The sequence below is a fragment of the Aotus nancymaae genome, unplaced genomic scaffold (genome assembly GCF_030222135.1).
Source record: "Aotus nancymaae isolate 86718 unplaced genomic scaffold, 86718_ANA_hifiasm-v0.15.2.pri h1tg000036l, whole genome shotgun sequence".
Lineage (NCBI taxonomy): Eukaryota > Metazoa > Chordata > Mammalia > Primates > Aotidae > Aotus > Aotus nancymaae.
Genome location: NW_026988450.1, coordinates 93233471 through 93255111, shown reverse-complemented (window position 1 = coordinate 93255111; position 21641 = coordinate 93233471). Strand labels below are relative to the sequence as shown.

Below are 21641 nucleotides of genomic sequence, written 5' to 3'. Positions count from 1 at the left end.
CAAACTCTTGACCTCAAAGTAATCCACCCGCCGCGGCCTCCCAAAGTGCTGGGATTACAGGCATGAGCCACTGCGCCCAGCCTGTTTTCTTAATTTCATTGCTCAGTGGCAATATATGGAAATGCAACTGAGTTTTTTTTTTTTTTAGACAGTTTCACTCTTGTTGCCCAGGGTGCAGTCTCAGCTTACTGCAACCTCCGCCTCCCCAGTTCAAGCGATTCTTTTGCCTCAGCTTCCAGAATAGCTGGGATTACAGGTGTCCGTGACCATACCCGGCTAATTTTTGTATTTTTAGTAGAGACAAGTTTTCAACATGTTGGCCAGGCTGGTCTTGGACTCCTGAACTCAGGTGATTCACCTGCCTCGACCTCCCAAAGTGCTGGGATTTCAGGCGTGAGCCACCATGTCTGGACCAATCTTTAATGGTTTCTACACATAAGATATACCATCTGTGAACTGAGTTAATCTTCTATTCCAATTTGTATACCTCGTATTTCTTTTCATGCATAACTGCTCTGGCTAGAATTTACATTAATATGTTGAATAGAAGTCACAAAAGGGGGCGTCATTCCTGATCTTAAAGCTTTCATTCCTTCTCCATTGTGTATGATGTTAGGTTTTCCATATATAGCCTGTATCATGTTGAGGAAGTGTCCTTCTAGTCCAAGTTTATTGAATATTATTTTTTTAAATCACGGAACAGTGTTGTATTTTGTCAAATGCTTTTTCTGCATCAGTTGAGATGATCAACTGGACTTCTTGCTTGCTTTTTTTTTTTTGAGACAGAGTCTCGCTCTGTCACTCAGGCTGCATGGGTTTTCTCCATGTTGACCAGGCTGGTCTCGAACTCTCAACCTCAGGTGATCCACCTGCCTCGACCTCCCAAAGTCCTGGGATTACAGGTGTGAGCCATCATGCCTGGCCCCCTTCCTTCCTTTTTTTCTTCTTTATTTCTTTCTTTCTCTTTCTCTCTTTCATTTTCTTTGTTTCTCTTTTTCTCCCTTTCCATTCCTTTCCTTCCTTTCTTTTTTCTCTCTTTCCTTTTCTTTCTTCCTTCCCTCCCTACCTTCCACCTTTCTCCCTTCCTCCTTCCTAGAGGAAGTGTCCTTCTAGTCCAAGTTTATTGAATATTATTTTTTTAAATCACGGAACAGTGTTGTATTTTGTCAAATGCTTTTTCTGCATCAGTTGAGATGATCAACTGGACTTCTTGCTTGCTTTTTTTTTTTTGAGACAGAGTCTCGCTCTGTCACTCAGGCTGGAGTGCAGTGGTATGATGTTGGCTCACTACAACCTCCGCCTCCCAGGTTCAAGTGATTCTCATGCCTCAGCCTCCCAAGATGCTGAGATTACAGGTGTGCAGCACGACACCCAGCTAAATTTGTATTTTTAGTAGAGATGGGTTTTCTCCATGTTGACCAGGCTGGTCTCAAACTCTTCACCTCAGGTGATCCGCCCACATCAGCCTTCCAAAGCACTGGAATTACAGGCTTTCTTTTCTTCTTTCCCTCTTTCCCGACTCCCTCCCTCCCCTGCCTTTGTTTCCTTTCTTCCTCTTTCTTTCTCTCCTTCCTTCTTTCCTTCTCTCTTTTTCTCTTTCCTTCTTTTGTTTTCTTTTCTTTCTTTCTCTTTCTTTTTCTTTCTTTCTCTTTCTTGAGTTTCACTCTTGTTGCCCCCTGGGATCAAGCAATTCTCCTGTTCTCCTGCTTCAGCCTCCCAAGTAGCTGGGATTACAGGCATGCACCACCATGCCCAGCTAATTTTGTATTTTTAGTACAGATGGGGTTTCTCCACGTTGGTCAGGCAGATCTCGAACTCTCAACCTCAGGTGATCCACCTGCCTCGACCTCCCAAAGTCCTGGGATTACAGGTGTGAGCCATCATGCCTGGCCCCCTTCCTTCCTTTTTTTCCTCTTTATTTCTTTCTTTCTCTTTCTCTCTTTCATTTTCTTTGTTTCTCTTTTTCTCCCTTTCCATTCCTTTCCTTCCTTTCTTTTTTCTCTCTTTCCTTTTCTTTCTTCCTTCCCTCCCTACCTTCCACCTTTCTCCCTTCCTCCCTCCTTCCCCGCTCCTTTTCTTTTCTTCTTTTCTTTCGAGACAGAATCTGTCTCCCAGATTGGAGTGCAGTGGTGTGATCATAGCTCACTGCAACCTGAAACTCCTGGGCTCAAGCAGTCCTCCTGCCTCACCCTCCTGAGTAGCTGAAACTTCAGGTGCATGACACCACACCCAGCCTGTCTGTCTGTCTATGTATGTATGTATGTATGTATGTATGTATCTATCTATCTATCTATCTATCTATCTATCTATCTATTAATATTTTGTAGAGAAAGAGTCTTGCTATGTTGACCAGGCTGGTCTCAAACTCCTGATTTTAAGTGATCCTTCTGCTGTCACCTCCCAAAGTGTTGGGATTACCAGTGTGAGCTACCATGCCTGGCTGGGTTTTTTTTCTGTTAATGTGACGTACTACACTGATTTTGATGGGTGGTGCATCCTTGCATTCTGGAAATAAAATACCACTCAGTCATGGTGTACAGTCCTTTTAATGCTTTTGAATTAGTTTTGCTAGTATTTTGCTGAGAATTTTTGCATTACTATTCTTGCAGAGTCTTTGTTTCTCTTTAACATCAGGGTAATGCTGGCCTTATAGGATGAGTTACAACATGTTCCTTTCTCTTTAATTTTTTGGAAGAGTTTTAGAAGGATTGGTATTCTTTTTAAATATTCGGTGGACTTTACCAGTGAAGCCGTCTGGTCCAGGGGTTTTCTTTGTTGGGAGATTTTTGATTATTGATATAATCTCCTTAGTAGTTACATCTATTCATATTTTCTATTTCTTCATGAGTTAGTGTTGGTAGATTGTATGTTTCTAGCAATTTTTCCACTTCATCTAGGTTCTCTAGTTTGTTGGTGTTCATTTATTTATAGTACTATAATCCTTTTTCTTTCTTCTCTTTCCTTTTTTCTTTGAGATGCAGTCTTGCTCTGTCACCCAGGCTGGAGTGCAGTGGCACAATCGTGGCTCACCGCAACCTCCGCCTCACAGGTTCAAACAATTCTCCTGCCTCGGCCTTCCAAGGAGCTGGGATTACAGGCACATGCCCCCATGTCCAACGAATTTTTGTAGCTTTAGTAGAGACAGGGTTTCACCATGTTGGCCAGGCTGGTCTCAAATTCCAGATCTCAGATGATCCACCTGCCTTGGCCTCCCAAAGTGGTGGAATTACAGGCATGAGCTACCTTGCCCAGCCATGTCTATGAGGTTGGTAATAATGTCCCTATTTTCATTTCAAATTTTAGCAATGAATCTTCTCCATTTTGTTCTTAGTCAATCTAGCCAAAATTTTTTCAATGTATCTTTTCAAAGAACCAGTTTTTGATTTTGTGAGTTTTCTCTGTTTCTTTTCTATTTTATTTTTCTTCACTCTAATCTTTATTATTTCCTTTATTCTGTTATCTTTTTTTTTTTTTTTTTTTTTTTTTTTGAGACGGAGTCTCGCTCTTGTTACCCAGGCTGGAGTGCAATGGCGCGATCTCGGCTCACCGCAACCTCCGCCTCCTGGGTTCAGGCAATTCTCCCGCCTCAGCCTCCTGAGTAGCTGGGATTACAGGCACGCACCACCGTGCCCAGCTAATTTTTTTGTATTAGTAGAGACGGGGTTTCACAATGTTGACCAGGATGGTCTCGATCTCTCGACCTCGTGATCCACCCGCCTCGGCCTCCCAAAGTGCTGGGATTACAGGCTTGAGCCACCGCGCCCGGCCTATTCTGTTATCTTTAGGTTTAATTTGCTTTTCTTTTTCTAGTTCCTTAAGGTACATTGTTTAGTTACTGATCTTAGACCTCTCTTGTTTCTTTCTTTTTTTTTTTTGAGACGGAGTTTCGCTCTTGTTACCCAGGCTGGAGTGCAATGGTGCGATCTCGGCTCACCACAACCTCCACCTCCTGGGTTCAGGCAATTCTCCTGCCTCAGCCTCCTGAGTAGCTGGGATTATAGGCACGCACCACCGTGCCCAGCTAATCTCTTCTTTCTTAAAGTATGTGTTTGTAGCCATAAATTTCCCTCTAAGCATTGCTTTCACTGCATTTTATAAGTTTTAGTATGTTGTGTTTTCATTTTCATTTCTCACCAGGTATTTTCTACTTAATCCCTTGTAATTTCCTATTTGACTCATTTGTTGGTCAAGAGAATGTTTTGATTTTCTAGTTGTCTTTCTATTATTGATTTCTAGTTTTATCCCATTGTGATCAGAAAGAATACTTTGATTTAAATATTATTTTTTTATATATATATACAGACAGGGTTTCCCCAGGCTAGTCTTGAACTCCTGGGATCAAGCAATCCTCCTGCCTTGGCTTCCCTAAGTATTGAGATTACAGGTGTGCACCCATACCCAGCTAATTTTTGGATTTTTAGAAGAGATAGGGTTTCACCATGTTGGCCAGGATGGTCTCAATCTCTTGACCTTGTGATCCACCCGCCTCGGCCTCCCAAAGTGCTGGGATTGCATGTGAGAGACACCACGCCCAGCCATTTTAAATATTTTTAAAGTTATTATGAGTTGTTTTGTGGCTTAACATATGGTCTAATCTGGAGACTGTTTCTTGTATATTTGTGTGTATTCTGCTGTTATTGGGTGGAGTGTTCTGTATATGTCTAAATATAATTGTTTTATACTGTTATTCAAGTCTTCTATTAGTGATTTCTTATCCGGTTGTTCTATCTATTATTGAAGGGGAACTATTGAAGTCTCCAACCATTATTGTAGAACTGTCCATTCGTCTCTTCATTGGTGCTTTGTATATTTTGGGGCTTTGTTGTTAGGGTTGTATATGTTTATAATTGTTATATCTTCTTGCTGTGTTGAATCTTTTGTAACACATAACATCCTCTTTGTCTTTTGTAACCTTTTTGTTTTAATATCTGTTATGTCTGATAATAATGTAGCCAGCCTAGCTCTCTTTTGGTTTCTATTTGCATAAATATATTTTTCCATCCTTTTACTTTCAACTCTTTGTGTTCTTACATCTAAAAAGTGAGTCTGTCATTGACAAACATGTAGTTGGATCCTGTTTTTTTTTGAGACAGGGTCTAATTCTGACACCCAGACTGGAGTGTAGTCATATGATCACAGCTCACTGCAGCCTCCACCTCCCTGGTCTCAAGTGATCCTCGAACCTTAGCCTCCTGTGTAGCTGGGACTACGGGTGTGCACCACCACACCCAGCTAATTTTGGTTTATTTTTTGTAGAGACAAGGTTTTGCCATGTTGCCCAGGCAGGTCTCAAACTCCTGGGCTCAAGTGATCCACCTGCTTTGGCCTCCCAAAGTGCTGTTATTTGAAGTGTGAGCCACCAGGCATGGCCAGATTCTGATTAAATCCAAGCTGCCAATATTGGTCTTTCAACAGTATAGTTTAATACATTTACATTGAATGTGATTATTCATGAAGTATTTACTTCTGTTTGTTTTCTGTATGTCTTATATGGTTTTCGTTCCTCAATTTGTCCCTTGCTGCATTTATTGGGTATTTAGTTGATTTTTCTCATAATATATCATTTTAATTTCCTTCTTTTTTTTTTTTTTTTTTTTTTGAGCCAGAATCATCTCTCTCTTGCCCAAGCTGGAGTACAGTGTGGTACAAGCTTGGCTCACTGTGGCCTCTGCCTCCTGGGTTCAAGTGAGTCTCATGCCTCAGCCTCCTGAGTAGCTGGGATTACAGCGATGTGCCACCTCACCTAGCTATTTGTTTTTGTATATTTAGTAGAGACAGGGTTTCACCATGTTGGCCAGGCTGGTCTTGAACTCCTGACCTCAAGTGATCCAACTGCCTCAGCCTCCCAAAGTATCCTTTTTTTTTTTTTTTTTTTTTTTTTTGCTGCATATCTTTTAGTTATTTTCTTTTTTTCTTTTTATTTATTTATTTAAGACAGGGTTTCACCATGTTGGCCAGGAAGGTCTTGAACTCCTGACCTCAGGTGATCTGCCCACCTTGGCCTCCCAAAGTGCTGGGATTACAGGCATAAGCCACTGCGCCCGGCCTTTTTTAGTTATTTTCTTTTTTTAGTTATTTTTCTTTTTTTCAAGACAAGGTCTCACTCAGTTGTCCAGGGTGTGGTGCAGTGACATGCTCATGGCCCCACTGCAGGCTCAACCTCCTGGGCCCAAGTGATTCTCCCACCTCAGCCTCCCTAGTAGCTGGGATTACAGGTATGCACTACTACCCTAGCTAATTTTTTTTTTTTTTTTTTTGAGACTGTCTTGCTCTGTGGCCCAGGCTGAAGTGCAGTGGTTCGATCTCGGCTCACTGCAACTTCCACCTCCTGGGTTCAAGTTATTCTCATGCCTCTGCCTCCTGAGTAGCTGGAATTACAGGTGCTTGCCACCATGTCTGGCTAATTTTTGTATTTTTAGTAGAGATGGGGTTTCACCATGTTGGCCAGTCTAGTCTTAAACTCCTGACCTCAAGTCATCCACCTGCCTCAGTCTCCCAAAGTGCTGGGATTACAGGTATGAGCCACTTTGCCCAGTCAACACTCTACTTCTATATATCTCTACCCCTTACCCTTTATATTGTTGTTATCACAGGTCACATCTTTATACATTGCATGCCCAGTTACATAGATTTATGGTATTGTTTGATGCATTTGCCTACTAAATCATATAGGAAAAAAAGAAATTACAAACCATACCAAAAGTACAGTAATACTGGCTTTCATATTTACCTATGTAGTTACTTTTACCAGTGTTCTTTATTTTTCTTATGACTTTGGGTCACTGTCTAATGGTCTTTCATTTCAGCCTGAAGGACTTCCTTCAGTATTTCATGCAAAGCAGTTATACTAGTAATGAACTCTCAGCTTTTTATTGGAATATGTCTTAAAGGACGGTTTTGTTGGATAATGAATTCTTGGTTGACAGATTTTTTCCTTTTAGTCTTGTAAACATGTCATCCCACTCCCTTCTGGCCTTCATAGTTTCCAAGAATAAATCTGCTGTTAATCTAATTGAAGTTCCCTTGTATGTGATGTATTATTTCTCTGTTGCTGGTTTCAAAATTTTGTCTCCATGTTTGGGTTTGTTTGTTTATTTATTCATTGAGAAGGAGTTTTGCTCTGTTACCCAGGCTGGAGTGCAGTGGCACAATCTTGGCTCACTGCAACCTCTGCCTCCTGGGTTCAATTGATTCTTCTGCCACATACTCCAGCGTAGCTGGGATTACAGGCACATGCCACCATGCCTAGCTAATTCCATGTTTGGGTTTCAACAATTTGACAACAATGCATTTCATTGTGGAACTCTTTGAGGTTATCCTGTTTGGAGTTTGTTTAGTTTCTTGGACATGTATATTAATATCTTTCCTGTATTTCAGAAATTTGGGGCCATTATTCTGTCAAATATCTTTTCTGCCCCCTTCACTTTCTTTTGAGGATCCTATAATGTGTATGTTGGTATGTTTGATGGTGTCCCATAGTTCTCTCAGGATTTATTTTCCTTCATTCACTTTTCTTTCTGCTCCTCAGACTGGATAATTTCAGTTATCTTCCAGTTTGCTGATCCTTTCTTCTGCTTGCTTGTCATATCATCAGTTGAATCCCTCTGGAGAGTTTTCCCCTCCCTTTCTCCCTTCCTTCCTTTTGTCCTCTGTTTCTTCTTTCCTTTCTTCCTTTTCTTTCTTTTAAGACGGGGTTTCACTCTGTTACCCAGGTTGGAGTGCAGTGGTGCAATCACTGCTCACTGCAGCCTTGACCTCCCAGGCTCAAGTAGTCCCCCCATCTAGGCCTCCAAAGTAGCTAGGACCGTAGGTGCACCACCTGCTGGGCTTGTTTCTGATTTCATGCTTATTCCTATCCTAGTTTCCTTTTGTGATTTCCTGAAACTCATCTGCCTTCAGGCAGGTAAAAACCTTCACAGTTTGATCCTGCGCTCACTTCCCCACTGGCGCCTGCTGTGTGCCGCTTCTCAGACTGGGTTCCCAGGCCCCTGCACACCTGGGAGGATTGGGTAGGCTAGGCTATGGGGGTGTGGAGCCTGGGCCTTTCCTTGGCCCTGTGTGGACAACAGTGTGGCTGAGAGGCAGTGGAGTTTGTGGAGCCTGGACACTCCTCGTGTCCTGTGCTTGGATGTCCTGGGCTCAACCCTGCCTCCAGAGCAGCCTGGGTGGTGCAGAACTGGGGGCCAGTTGCTGTGGGCACAGGGGCTTGGTCTGGCAGGCTGGCCACCTCCTGCTACCTCTCTTCCTCCCTCCTTGACTGTACTGTGGCTCTGCCTCTGCCACCACCCAGCCCCTTATCCCTGAGATCCTCGCACAGCCTGGGGTGGTGCCTGGGGGTCTTCTCTACACTGCTGGCTGTCATCCCACAGTCAGGGCATCTTCCTGAACAAAGTCTGACCCTGCCTCTCTTTGTCCCTCCTGACTCCTCAGGCATTGGGGGTGAAGCTCATGCACAACTTGGCCCTCAGGCCCAGGCCCTGTCCAGCCTGGTGGAAACTCAGGTGCCCAGCACCTGAACTTTTGACAGTGAGGATCTACAAGGCTCTTTCCCACCCTGGATTCCTGCACTTACCATTTTCTTATCTTGGGAACCCTCCCTGGACACCAGCCACGGCTGGGCTGTCTTTATGCCTGCCCATTCCTGTGTCCATTACAGCTCATGGAAACCAAGACAGTTTGCCTATCCTCTCTCAGCATCACCTTCTGCCCCCAGCCCCCCAGGTTAGTCCAGGGAAGGGTAAGGAACACTTTTTACCAAGATCGGGGTGACGGAGGCTGGGCATGGTGGCTCACACCTGTAATCCCAGTACCTTGGGAGGCCAAGGTGGGTGGATCACTGAGGTCAGGTGTTCAAGACCAGCCTGGTCAATTTGGTGAAACTCCGTCACTACTAAATACAAAAGTTAGCCAGGTGTGGTGGTGCATACCTGTAATCCCAGTTACTCAGAAGGCCAAGGTAGGAGAATCGCTTGAACCCAGGAGGCGGAGGTTGCAGTGAGCCGAGATTGCACCACTGCACTCCAGCCTGGGCAACAGCGTGAGATTCTGCCTCCAAACAAAACAAAACAAAAACACGGTGTCATGAGTAAATGCCAGAAGATACTTGCCCAGTAATGGGTCCCAGCAGTAGAAACACAGGTTCCAGAGCCAGAAAGGACCAGTCTCCTTTCAACCACAGAGTGAGATAAGGAGTCAGGCATGGGGGAGAGCTGTGGGTGAAATATCCAATGTGGGAGAGTTGATCTGCCGTAGTCACGAGTGTCTCTGCACATTCTTGCAGGGTATGCCACGCCTACTCTTTACTTGGGCCATTTCTCAGGGTTGTGTTGTTTGCAGCCAACAATCTTGAATAAGGTAACGTTTCCTCAGGGACAAAGAGCAGGTTTGCTCACTGTTGGCTATAAAACAGGTGGATTTGGGCTGGGCAGAGTGGTTTATGCCTGTAATCCCAGCACTTTGGGAGGCCAAGGTGGGCGGATCACAACCTGACCAACATGGAGAAACCCCGTCCCTACTAAAAATACAAAATTAGCTGGGCGTGGTGTCACATGCCTGTAGTCCCAGCTACTTGGGAGGCTGAGGCAGGAGAATCGCTTGAACCCAGGAGGCAGAGGTTGCAGTGAGCTGAGATCATGCCATTACACTTTAGCCTGGGCTACAGAGTGAGACTCTCTCAAAAAAATAAAAATGAAATAAAATAAAACAGGTGGCTTCCCCATGTTCAGTGTTCCTTAGCTATGCTGAAGACCCGCAGCAAGCCCAGCATCTTCCTGAGCTATACTGCATCACTTTTGTGGGACTTGATGACGTAAAGTAGCAAACATAAGCCATGTTCGCTCATTTCTGTTCTCAGCGTAATTTCACAAAGTCCCTGATTCTGTGACAACATATAACTCTGAAAAAAAATGCTTTGAAGACAAAAAAAGATAGAGCACGTAGCCCAAAGTCTCTTGCCTTGTATTCCTTGAAAGATAAGTTACCCTAGTCTTTGCCTTTTCTTATGCATGATAACATCTGACAGGGTTAGTGGTTATACTTTGTACTCTTGCACCCAAAATTTGACATGATTGTTCACATACTTAAACCTTCACAACCCTATATAAGCTGTGAGCTAAAACACTATCAGAGCAGTCTGAAAGACCTCTGAAAGACTCCTCCCACACTGTAGTTCTCAGTCTATAGTCCTCAGTAAGACTTCTGAATAAAACTAACTTTAATTCTTTAAAAGCCTGATTTTTTTCCTTCTGTGGATGGGGGGAAGGGGAACTCACAAATACGCTGTTGCTTAAGCTGCTTGCCATGCTATGAGTAGTAGTTTTTTGTCTCTGATCCAGGAGTTTTCTGTCTTCTGCCAGTATCCATAAAACACAGCAAGCCTTATAAGTGGATCTTAGATTATAAGTGGATCTTAGATTATAAGTGGATCAAATTAATTCCCGGACTTAACAACAAGCTGTTCATTGTGAAATGACTGAGAACAGGCTGACCACCTCAGGGTAGGTGGGGCTGTGTGCAGAAGGCAGCTGTGCTGGGGTTACTGGCACATGGCAGGGAGAATCCCTTCATTCTGCCAATGCCTCAGCCACATTTCGCCCACCCAGGGACTAAGGGTGCATAGTGCACTAGGACACAGATGAGGGTGTAGGAAGCCCTGAGTTACCATGTACTGGGCACTGGTCTGGAATTCCATTCCATTTAATTCCCACAGTAACCCTGTGACACAGATGGTATTAGTCTCATCCACAGACATGAGCCTGAGTGTCAGAAAGGACAAAAGCATTTGGAGGCAGGACAGTGGTGTGATCATGGCTCACTGCAGCCTCAACCTCCCCACTCAAGTGATCCTCCCAGCTCAGCCTCTCAAGTAGCTGGGACTACAGACATGCACCACCACACAGCTAATTTTTGTATTTTTTGTAGCAAGTCTCACTGTGTTGCACAGGCTGGTCTTGAACTCCTGAGCTCAAGCCATCCTCCTGCCTTAGCCACCCAAAGTGCTGGGATTACAGGTGTGAACCACTGTGCCCAGCCCAGCTTGCTTTCCTATTGGCAGCTATCAATCAGTGTTTGGGTCATAGGTTAAGATGTCCAACTCACATCCATTTCCAAGTTGTATCTAGAGCTGGTGTGTTAGACATGTTTAAATTGAATCTCCATAGAGTTTCAACAGGACAAAACGTATGTAAACATAATTACACTCTTTTTTAAATTCTCTAAGTGTAAAAATTAACTTTTCTTGAGATTTTCCCGACATTTTGACGATTCTGCAGCAAGATAAAGCCTTTGGGCCAGGTGTCTGTAGTCCCAGCACTTTGGGAGACTGAGGTGGGAGGATCACTTAAGGCCAGGAGTTCAAGACCAGCCTGGCCAACATGGGGAAACCCCATCTCAAAAAAAAAAAAAGAGTGAGCTCTGATTAAAAGCTTTTCCACATTCATTGCATCCATGGAGTTTCTCTCTGATATGAACTCTTTGATGTAGAATAAGTTGTGATTTCTGACTGAAGGTTTTTTGACATTTGTTAACAGCCATAATTATGGTTTTTCTCCTGCACGAATTCTCTGATGCTGAATCAGGTGTGTCTTTTGACTAAATGATTTCCCACTTCTTCACACTTAAGCAGTTTCTTTGTAATGTGAGTTTTCTGGTGTTGATTAATTTGTGAGTTAAGACTGAAGAGTTTTCCTCATTCATTACACCCATGTTTCTCTCCACTATGAATTACATGATGTTGAATAAGGCATGAGCTACATACAACTGAAGGCTTTCAAACATTTATTATATTTATATGGTTTTTCTACAGTGTGAAAAATGTTGATGTCCTCTAAGATTTGCAATTCAACTAAACTCTTTCCACATTTATGACATCTGTGAGGCTTTTTTCCAACATGAATTTGCTGATGTAGACTATTTGGGCCAGGTGCAGTCGCTCATGCCTGTAATCTCAGCACTTTGGGAGCCGAAGTGGGCAGATCCCTTTAGGTCAGGAGTTCAAGACAAGCCTGGCCAACATGGTGAAACACCATCTCTACTAAAAATACAAAAATTAGCTGTGGTGGCAGGCACCTGTAATCCTGGCCACTCAGGACACTGAAGTAGGAGAATAGCTTGAACCCAGGAGGCAGAGGTTACAGTAAGCCAAGATTGTGCCACTGCACTCCAGCCTAGATGACAGAGGGAGACTCCATCTCAAAAAAAAAAAAAAAAATCTGCATTATATTTTAAGCTTTTGCCACATTTATCATATCTATGAGCTTTGTCTTCTGTAGAATGTTTGTGGCTTATAAAAAGATATGAGTTCCAACTGAAGCTTTCTCCACATTCATCATATTCCTGGTCACTCTTCCATGTGAGAAGTTCCTTGTGGGATATGGTCATTTCACAAACAACTTTCTCCCAAGTTAGCGATCTCCTCAAAGCATTTTCCTGACAGTTGTCTGACTCATTGTCATCTTCCTCAGATGTTGGTGGGAAATGCTGAAGGAGCATTTCTAATATTCCACATTTGGGTATGTTAGAAATTTCTTTGTTGAAGAATTGTTTATTCTGGATCCCCATTAAGGAATCTGGAAGGAAAAAAAGGAATAGAAAATGCAAATATGGGCAGGACATGGTGGCTCACACCTGTAATCCCAGGACTTTGGGAAGTCAAGGAGGAGGCATCATGAGGTCAAGAGATCAAGACCCTCCTGACCAACATGGTGAAACCCCGTCTACTAAAAATACAAAATTAGCCACGTGTGGTGGTGCATGCCTGTAATCCCAGCTACTGGGGAGGCTGAGGCAGAGAATCGCTTGAACTCAGGAGGCAGAGGTTGAGCCGAGATCGTGCCACTGCACTCCAACCTGGGTGACAGAGCAGGACCCCATCTCAAAAATAAATAAATAAATAGGCTGGGCACAATTGTTCACACCTGTAATCCCAGCCCTTTGGGAGGCTGAGGCAGCTGGATCACCTGAGGTCAGGAGTTCAAGACCAGCCTGGCCACCATGGTCAAACCCTGTCTCTACTAAATATACAAAAAAAATTAGCTGGGCGTGGTGGCGGGTGCCTGTAGTCCCAGCCACTTGGTTGGCTGAGGCAGAGAATCACTTGAGCCCGGGAGGCAGAGGTTGCAGTGAGACAAGATCGTGCCACTGCACTCTAGCCTGGGTGACAAGAGTGAGACTCTGGCTGGAAGGAAAGAAGGAAGGTAGGAAGGAAGGAAAGTAAAAGGGACAAGGAGAATGAAGGAGAAAAGAAGAAGAATCAAGGCTGAGACCGGCTAAGGTGTGGAGGAGTGATCCCAACCGCAGAGGGCTTCCTCTGGACCATCACTCAACCCACCCACATGACTCTGAAAACACAAGGACCTGCCTTCCACCCTCACTCCTGGGCAGGACCTCTCCAGAAAGCACTCACCCTCTGGTTGTCACCTGGCCATGGCACAGCGATCTCAGACTTCACCTAGCCCCCTCAGAGGCACAGCTCTGGCTTCTCACCTGCCCTGGGACTCTGTGTTCTATGTAGGCCTCGCTCTTGCAACCCTGGATTTCTTCCCTTCCCTTGTTCTCTCTACAATCTGTCTGTTCTCTCACTTGACTCTATTTTTTTTTTTTTAGATGGAGTCTCGCTGTTGTCAGCCCGGGCTGGAGTGCAATGGCATGATCTTGTCTCACTGCAATCTCTGCCTCTGAAGTTCCAGCTATTCTCCCGCCGTAGCCTCCCGAGTAGCTGAGATTACAGGTGTGTGCCACCACACCCAGCTAATTTTTGTATTTTTTAGTAAAGACAAGGTTTCACCATGTTGACCAGGCTGGTCTCGAACTCCTGACCTCAGGTGATCCGCCCTCCTCGGCCTCCCAAAGTGCTGGGATTACAGGCATGAGCCACTGTGCCCGGCCTGGCTCTGGTTTTTCAAGTTATGTCTCCTCCTAATGTATTCCACTACTGCCTTCTCCAGAACTGGCCTCCCTCTTATCACCTGAGAAGGAGCATCTCTGTGGTGTATTTTCAGTCTTTGGAACATCTGGCAGCCATGGCTCTTCCTCTCTCTCCAGCTAGAAGATCAGGTCAGGTTTGAGGGCTGGAAATTCTGCTGGAGGAGAAGGAAACACAACAGGTGCATTTCTGCTGAGAACCAAAGCCTACGGTCTGTGGACAGCAGGCAGAGAGGTTCAGCTGGACCAGGCGAAGGCCCAAGATAGGTCCAGGATGGTGGAATGGGTAGGAGCTCTAAAGATAAAACCGTGTCCAGAGTGGGGATGGATGGGGGTGAGTCAGGGCTGAGGGAGAAAGGAGAAGAGTGCAAGATGATTAAGAGGTTGAGACTCTGGCTGGGTGCAACGGCTCATGCCTGTAATCCCAGCACTTTGGGAGGCTGAGGCAGGCTTGAGCCAGGAGTTCAAGACCAGCCTGGGCAACAGAGTGAGACCTCATTTCTACAAAGAACCAAAATATTAGCCAGGTGTGGTGGCTCATGCCTGTAGTCCCAGCTACATGGGAGGCAGAGGTGGGAGGGTTGCTTGAGCCTGGGAGGTCAAGGCTGCAATGAGCCATGATTGTGCCACTGCACTCCAGCCTGGGTGACAGAGTGAGATCCTGTCTCAAAAAAAGAAAAAAAATTCAGATACATCAGGACTATACCAAATTGTACTGGGGAGACAGGGAACTCCTGCCAAGCATGAGTGGGATTCCGTGCTGCAACATCTACAGGGAACTTGGAGAGAGGGGCTACCTCAACCCCGCCTCTTTTCTCCTTGTGGAGCTCAGGTCTATCACCTGGAGAAAGGGTTCAGGATGTGGAATTGCCATCAGTTGTTCAGTACTTCATCTGAACAACTGAAGTACTTGGAGAGTCCGGAAGTGGGGCAGGGGAGAGGGCAGTGCCTACCCAGCCAGGTCAAGTTCCTACAATTCTCCAGCATCGCTGCACTTGGTGCAGAGCTAGATGCATCCGTTCCCTCCTTGTGAAATATGCAGCCACATCGTCAAATGTCACTGACCCGTGAAATAATACGTGGGTGTGGGAAAAGGCGCTGCTGGACATCAATTTAAGATCAGATAAAAATACTTTTAAGTTGGCTGGGCGTGGTGGCTCACACTTTTAATCCCAGCACTTTGGGAGGCCGAGGTGGGCAGATCACCTGAGGTCGGGAGTTTGAGACCAGGCTGATCAACATGGAGAAACCCCGTCTCTTAAAAAAAAAAAAGCTTTTCCAGCACTTTGGGAGGCCGAGGCGGGTGGATCACGAGGTCAAGAGATCGAGACCATCCTGGTCAACAAGGCGAAACCCCGTCTCTACTAAAAATACAAAAAATTAGCTGGGCACGGTGGCGCGTGCCTGTAATCCCAGCTACTCAGGAGGCTGAGGCAGGAGAATTGCCTGAACCCAGGAGGCGGAGGTTGCGGTGAGCCGAGATCGCGCCATTGCACTCCAGCCTGGGTAACAAGAGCGGAACTCCGTCTCAAAAAAAAAAAAAAAAAAAAAAAAAGCTTTTAAGTTACAGAAAAAATACATGAAATTGACTGCCCTCAGTAAGTGGTAGAAGTTTAAAATGTAGCTGGGATCAAGCAGAGTAATAAAAATTACTGGAGGCGAATAAATATAGTTATGGTTTTATTGCTAATCTTCTGGACTCACTTTTTGCTTCTGCAGGCCCTAGTTAGAAGAAACAAATCTGGTGTTCCCTGACTCTGTACCACCCAAATCAGGGTGGTTCAGTCCCCCCAGCTTCGACAGAAGAACCACAGCACTCAGCCCCACAATGCCCCAAACCACAGAAAGAGAAATCAGGTTTTAGGCCCTGGTGATGGGACAGGTGGCCCTGAGGCCTCCCCTGTAAACCTGGAACTTGGGAAGAGGCCTAGGAGCAACCTGCTATACCCAGAAGCTCCCATCCCAGCTCACACGTGAAGGGCCAGTGGAACAGGAGTGTGTTCTTTCTAGAGAAAGCTGTGGGACTTCTTGCCCTTTCAGTAAAGGCTTTTGCGCGTTCTACTGGAATGTCAGGTATCAAACCACCGTTGCTGCTGCTCAGCTCTCGGTTGGCCGCCCGGTCCACCTAACGACATCGGCCTCTGCAGGGTCCACCTTGCTCCTCTTGGTTGGCCGCCCGGTCCACCTAACGACATCGGCCTCTGCAGGGTCCACCTTGCTCCTCTCGGTTGGCCGCCCGGTCCACCTAACGATGTCGGCCTGTGCAGGGTCCACCTTGCTCCTCTCGGTTGGCCGCCCGGTCCACCTAACGACCTCGGCCTCTGCAGGGTTCACGTTGCTTCCTATCTTGTTTTCCTCCCAACTTTCCATTACGAGAAACTTCCAACGTGGAGAATATTACAACATTACTTCTGTGTCTACCTGAATTCAACAGCGGCTGCTATGTTGTCCTGTTCTCTGAAATGCTCTCTACATGTTGTATTTCTGGCTGAACCATTTGGAAGTAATTTGCAGCTGTTGACACATCTCCCCAAATGTCGCAGAATGAGACTATAAGGCCAGGCACAGTGGCTCACGCCTGTAATCCCAGCACTCTGGGAGGCCGAGGCGGGCACATCATGAGATCAGGAGATCGAGACCATCTTGGCCAACATGGTGAAACCCCATCTCTACTAAAAATACAAAAATTAGCCGGGGGTGGTGGCTCACACCTATAATTGTAATCTTAACTACTCAGGAGGCTGAGGCAGGACAATCTCTTCAACCTGGGAGGTGGAGATTGCAGTGAGCTGAGATCATGCCATTGCACTCCAGCCTGGTGACAGCGCGAGAATTCCTCTCAAAAAAAAAAAAAAAAAAAAGAATGAGACCATCACTCCACATAGCCACACCTAAGAACATTAACAGTAATTCTGTAATCTAATTTAATAGCCAGTCCACATTCAGATTTTCCCAGTGTTCCCAAAATGTCCAGTAAAGTTTTTTTTTTTTTTTTTTTTTTTAGGCTAGGATCAACAACCACAGTCTTTGCCTTTTTTTTTCTTTTTTTTTTTTAGATGGAGTTTCGCTCTTGTTACCCAGGCTGGAGTGCAATGGCACGATCTCGGCTCACCGCAACCTCCGCCTCCTGGGTTCGGGCAATTCTCCTGCCTCAGCCTCCTGAGTAGCTGGGATTACAGGCACGCGCCACCATGCCCGGCTAATTTTTTGTATTTTTAGTAGAGACGGGGTTTCACCGTGTTGACCAGGATGGTCTCGATCTCTTCACCTCGTGATCCACCCGCCTCGGCCTCCCAAAGTGCTGGGATTACAGACGTGAGCCACCGCGCCCGGCCCACATAATTTCTTTTAAAAGGCAAAGACTAGCCAAGTGCTGCTTTTTAAACCATGCTTTACTGCGGAGGGACCGAAGCTTCATGGAAAACCAACTCACAAAAGGCGGATTTTTGAAGAAAAGACAAACAAATGGACTTATTCTTATTCATTCATTTTCGGGGCGGAGTCTCGCTCCGTCCCCCAGGCTGGAGTGAGGTGGCGCCATCTCGGCAGCGCAGCCTCCGCTCCTGGGTTCGCGCGGTTCTCCGGCCTCAGTCCCCCGAGAAGCGGGGGCTCCGGACCCGCGCCGCCTTCACCGCCGGCGTCCACACGGAAGGCGCAGGCAACGGCAGCCACTCGTTAGGTTTCACGGCTGCCTTTGGGGGTTCTGGTCCCTGAGACCCGCCTTAGGGAAAAGGATTCACTCCGCGAGGAGCCCAGCGGGAGAACAACTGAGGCCGGGAAGGTCGCGGGAAAGCTCTGCCTCCCCGGCCTTCGTTTTGGGGCGTGTGTTCTGAGCCCCAGTAATTGGACCATCTTCATAAGCGACTTTTTGGTGTTATGGTGAATCGGGACACACGCTGTGTGGTGACCGACGGGGGAGCCGGGAGCCCAGCGGGGTTAGGGTTCGGGTTAGGGTTCAGTGTCCGGGCTGGGGAGACGCGGCCCGAGACTCGCCCTCGGAGCCCGCGGACCATAGACGGCGCGGGCCTCCTGTCATCCCAGAGCGGCCCCGGAAGGAGGCGGGCGGGACCGCGGCTTGCTTCCGGTTCCCGGCGCTCTCTGAGGCGCACCTAGGCCCTCAGGGGGCGGGGCAGCCTGCGCAGCTCGGCCCGGGCCGCGCGCTTCTGCCTGGTCCTGCCCCCGCTCCGGCCCCGGCCCAGGTGCTGTGGGCGGGTTCGCTTCTGGCCCGGCGCGGCCACGCAGCCCCTCGGCGCGGCCTAGGTGGCCGTCCCGGGCCGAGCGAACAGGTGGGGCGGTGCCAGACCGGGAAGGAGCGTCGGGCGGGTGGGCAGGCGGCGGCCAGTCCGGGAGGGGTCGTTCTGGGTGCCGCGGGAGCCGCCGACGGGCTGCAGAGGCCGGGCCGGGGACCACAGCTGGCTTCCGGCTCCCGCCGCTCCCGTCCTCAGCCCCGGGGGGGCTGCACCCTCACGTGGAGTCTGCTCCAGGCTGCCCGGGCAGGTCGAACGCCCCTGCGCCCCGTTTTCGGGGCCGTCGGCAGGTCTGGACCTCGGGAACTGCCGGCTTTCACCGTGAGCGGGCGTCCCTGGACCCCGCCCCACCCCGGACTCTGGCTCCGGCCGGTCTGGGATTTTAGGCGTGATTGAGCGGCAGGGCGCTTCGGCCCATGCTGCTTGGCGACCTGCCTCCCACGACCCAGGAGGCCGCACCGGGAGTCAGCTTCTGCCTCCTGGCCGTCCTTCCACACCCGTGGTGGAATGGGGCTGCGCCTGCGTTCTCCCCACTGGAGGTAAGTCGGGGGAGACTTCAGGCCGGGGCAGTCTCCTGTCTTCCTTTGGACACCGCAGCAGCCCATGCGCACAGAATGGCAGCCACTCTCCAGCTTCCAGGGCACCAGGTGAGTTAACCTTCCTTCCTCTTCTGCGTCTTCAACATTTTCATCCCCATCCCAGTCAGAAGCTGCTCTCCTGCGGTGCCATGAGCCCGGCCACTGGTAAGGCCGGCCGGGGGCTCCTAGCAACCCTGAAGAAAGGGTTCCGAGTCAGTTGCAGACTCGTCCTCCCGCGGGGAGAGGGGTCTGGGCTCAGCTGGGTCCCCATGTGGCTGTAGTTGGCTGGTCCTCAGTGCTCTCAGCTGCCCTATCAGGGACCTGCTGATACACAGTACTGACCACAGCAGGGCTCTGGGTGATGGGGCTCCACCAGGCCAGGGCCCTTTTAGCGCAGGCTACTGCCCAGTGGGCATGGCCCGGGCAGCGGTGATGTGTTGTTGCAGGAGATGCCGCTGACCTTCCAGGATGTGGCCGTGTACTTCTCTCAGGCGGAGGGGCAGCAGCTGGGCCCCCAGCAGCGGGCTCTCTACAGGGATGTGATGCTGGAGAACTATGGGAACGTGGCCTCTCTGGGTGAGGCTCTCTGCACTGGGCCTGGTTCGCAGTGGGGGCTTCTAAGGAGCTTGGGAGGCTGCTTTGGCTCTTTGGATCCCAAAGAAGAGGGTCCTGCCCCTTGTCCCCAGGTATCAGTCTGATCTCAACAGAAGGAAAATTCCCCGTGGGAAAAGCCTGCCTTGCTCCCCACTTCTAGGGACTTCACTCCCTGTTGCCAGTGGCCCTACTGGTGTCCCTCCAGCAGCAGGAGAGCTAATGAGTGGATTCTCCTTCTTACTTACTCAGCCCATGGGCTCTCTGACCAACGCACATGCAGACGTACACACGTGCACGCAGGGCATATCTCTCCTCACCTGGCCTGGAAGACCCAGTGGGCAGTGTCCTGGCCCAGCTCCCCAGGCCATGCCAACTCACCAGTGTCCTCACCCTCAACAGGATTCCCTGTCCCTAAGCCCGAATTGATCTCCCAGCTGGAGCAAGGGAAGGAACTTTGGGTCCTGAATCTTCTGGGAGCCGAGGAACCAGAGATCTTGAAAAGCTGCCAGAAAGGTGAGAGTGGATGGGATGCTAATCCTAGACACAGCCTCCCAATCCTGCCTTCAGAGGCTCCAAGTGAGGGACAGCTGGGGGTTGGTGTTCATGTTAATGGCCTCCTCCAGGGGCAGTTTCACAGATAGAGCCCCTTCTACAAATGTGAGCATGTGCACATGCTTTGAAAGTTTTATATTGCTGGTCTCTTTGCTTTAAAGACATATATATGTATATATATATACTGATCATATTTTTGTTTTGGTGATTACCTTGATAACATTTTCATTCTCTTCTTTAATAATACATTTCTTTCCTTTTGGCAATAGGTGTTGGTTCTCTTTTTTATTCTTCACCCCATTCTGTCCTTCATTCGCCAATTTTAGTCAGTATTAGTCTTTTTTTTTTTTGAGAAAGTGTCTTACTCTTATTACCCATGCTGGAGTACAGTGGTGTAATCTCAGCTCACTACAACCTTCACCTCCCAGGCTCAAGCAGTCCTCCCACCTCAGCCTCCCAGTAGCTGGAACTACAGGGACATGCCACCATGGCTGGCTAGTTTTTACACTTCTGTAGAGACAGGGTTTCGCCATGTTGTCCAAACTGGTCTCAAACTCCTGAACTCAAGTGACCCAAAGTGCTGAGATGATAGGTGTGAGCCCCTGCACCTGTCCGGTAGTATTCTTTTATTAATGTTTACCTCTGGGGCCGGGCGCGGTGGCTCACGCCTGTAATCCCAGCACTTTGGGAGGCCGAGGAGGGCGGATCACAAGGTCAAGAGGTCGAGACCATCCTGGTCAACATGGTGAAACCCCATCTCTACTAAAAACACAAAAAATTAGCTGGGCGCGGTGGCATGTGCCTGTAATCCCAGCTACTCAGGAGGCTGAGGGAGGAGAATTGCCCGAACCCACGAGGCGGAGGTTGCGGTGAGCCGAGATCGCGCCATTGCACTCCAGCCTGGGTAACAAGAGCGAAACTCCGTCTCAAAAAAAAAAAAAAAAAAGTTTACCTTTGTTCTGTTGTATATAAGTCTACTACTTGACATGTCAGCTCTAAGTATTATCTTTGACTCCCAGCTACTGAGACAGTCAATAGGCTTGTTCTTTTTTCCCTCATTCCTTTCCCAATTTTTGTTGGTTATATTGTTTCTCCATTGTCAGAACATATAACACTTTACCACTCATATCCGCAGTTTTGTTACTGTCTTATATCTGCAGTGAAGTATGTTATTAATAATTGTTTACCTCTGGTCATTTTACCAAAAATTTCCCCATCGCTTGGTTGACTGGAGCTTGTCTTCTAGACTTGTGACAAATATACCCCATATTTGTGCACATTCAAAATTGGTTGAATAAAGCCTTTGGTTTCCACATTTAAGAGCTAAGATTATTGTAAAGTTATATAGTTTTCTCAAAGTGCAGCTTTAGGTGCATCTCACAAAATTTTAGTATGTTGCATTTTCATTAACATTTAGTTCAAAATGTTATCTAGTTTTTCTTGTGGTTTCTTTTTTGACCCAGTGATTATTTGGACATGCATTAATTTCCAAATAGTTGGTGTTTTCCTAGTTATCTTGTTATTAATTTGTCATTTAATTCCAATATGGTCAGAGAACATACTCTGTATTATTTCATTCTTTTTATATTTGTTGCTTCTTGTTTTATGACCCCAAATGTGGTCTCTCTTGGTACAAGCACCGTGTGTACTGAAGAAGAATGGGTATTCTGCCATTTGGGGGTTGGATAAATATCAGTTAAGTCAAGATGGTTGATGATATTGTTCAGGTCTTCTGTATCTTTGCTGATTT

The 21641-nt window shown here is 47.3% G+C and overlaps 1 protein-coding gene across 6 annotated transcripts in view; it reads left to right on the top strand.

The window, feature by feature from the left end:
* Positions 1–18494: 18494 nt before the first annotated feature.
* Positions 18495–21641, top strand: part of ZNF251 (zinc finger protein 251) — a 52897-nt gene continuing 49750 nt past the window's right edge. For 5 of the 6 annotated variants that reach the window (XM_064384735.1, XM_064384732.1, XM_064384733.1 and 2 more), the window contains exons 1-3: positions 18495–18814; positions 19192–19321; positions 19739–19852. In XM_064384735.1, the coding sequence (XP_064240805.1) occupies positions 18584–18814; positions 19192–19321; positions 19739–19852 (475 nt within the window). In that variant the 5' untranslated portion in view covers positions 18495–18583. Of the gene's footprint in view, positions 18815–19191; positions 19322–19738; positions 19853–21641 lie in introns of those variants that run through there. The other variant, XM_064384736.1, reaches the window with a different exon arrangement.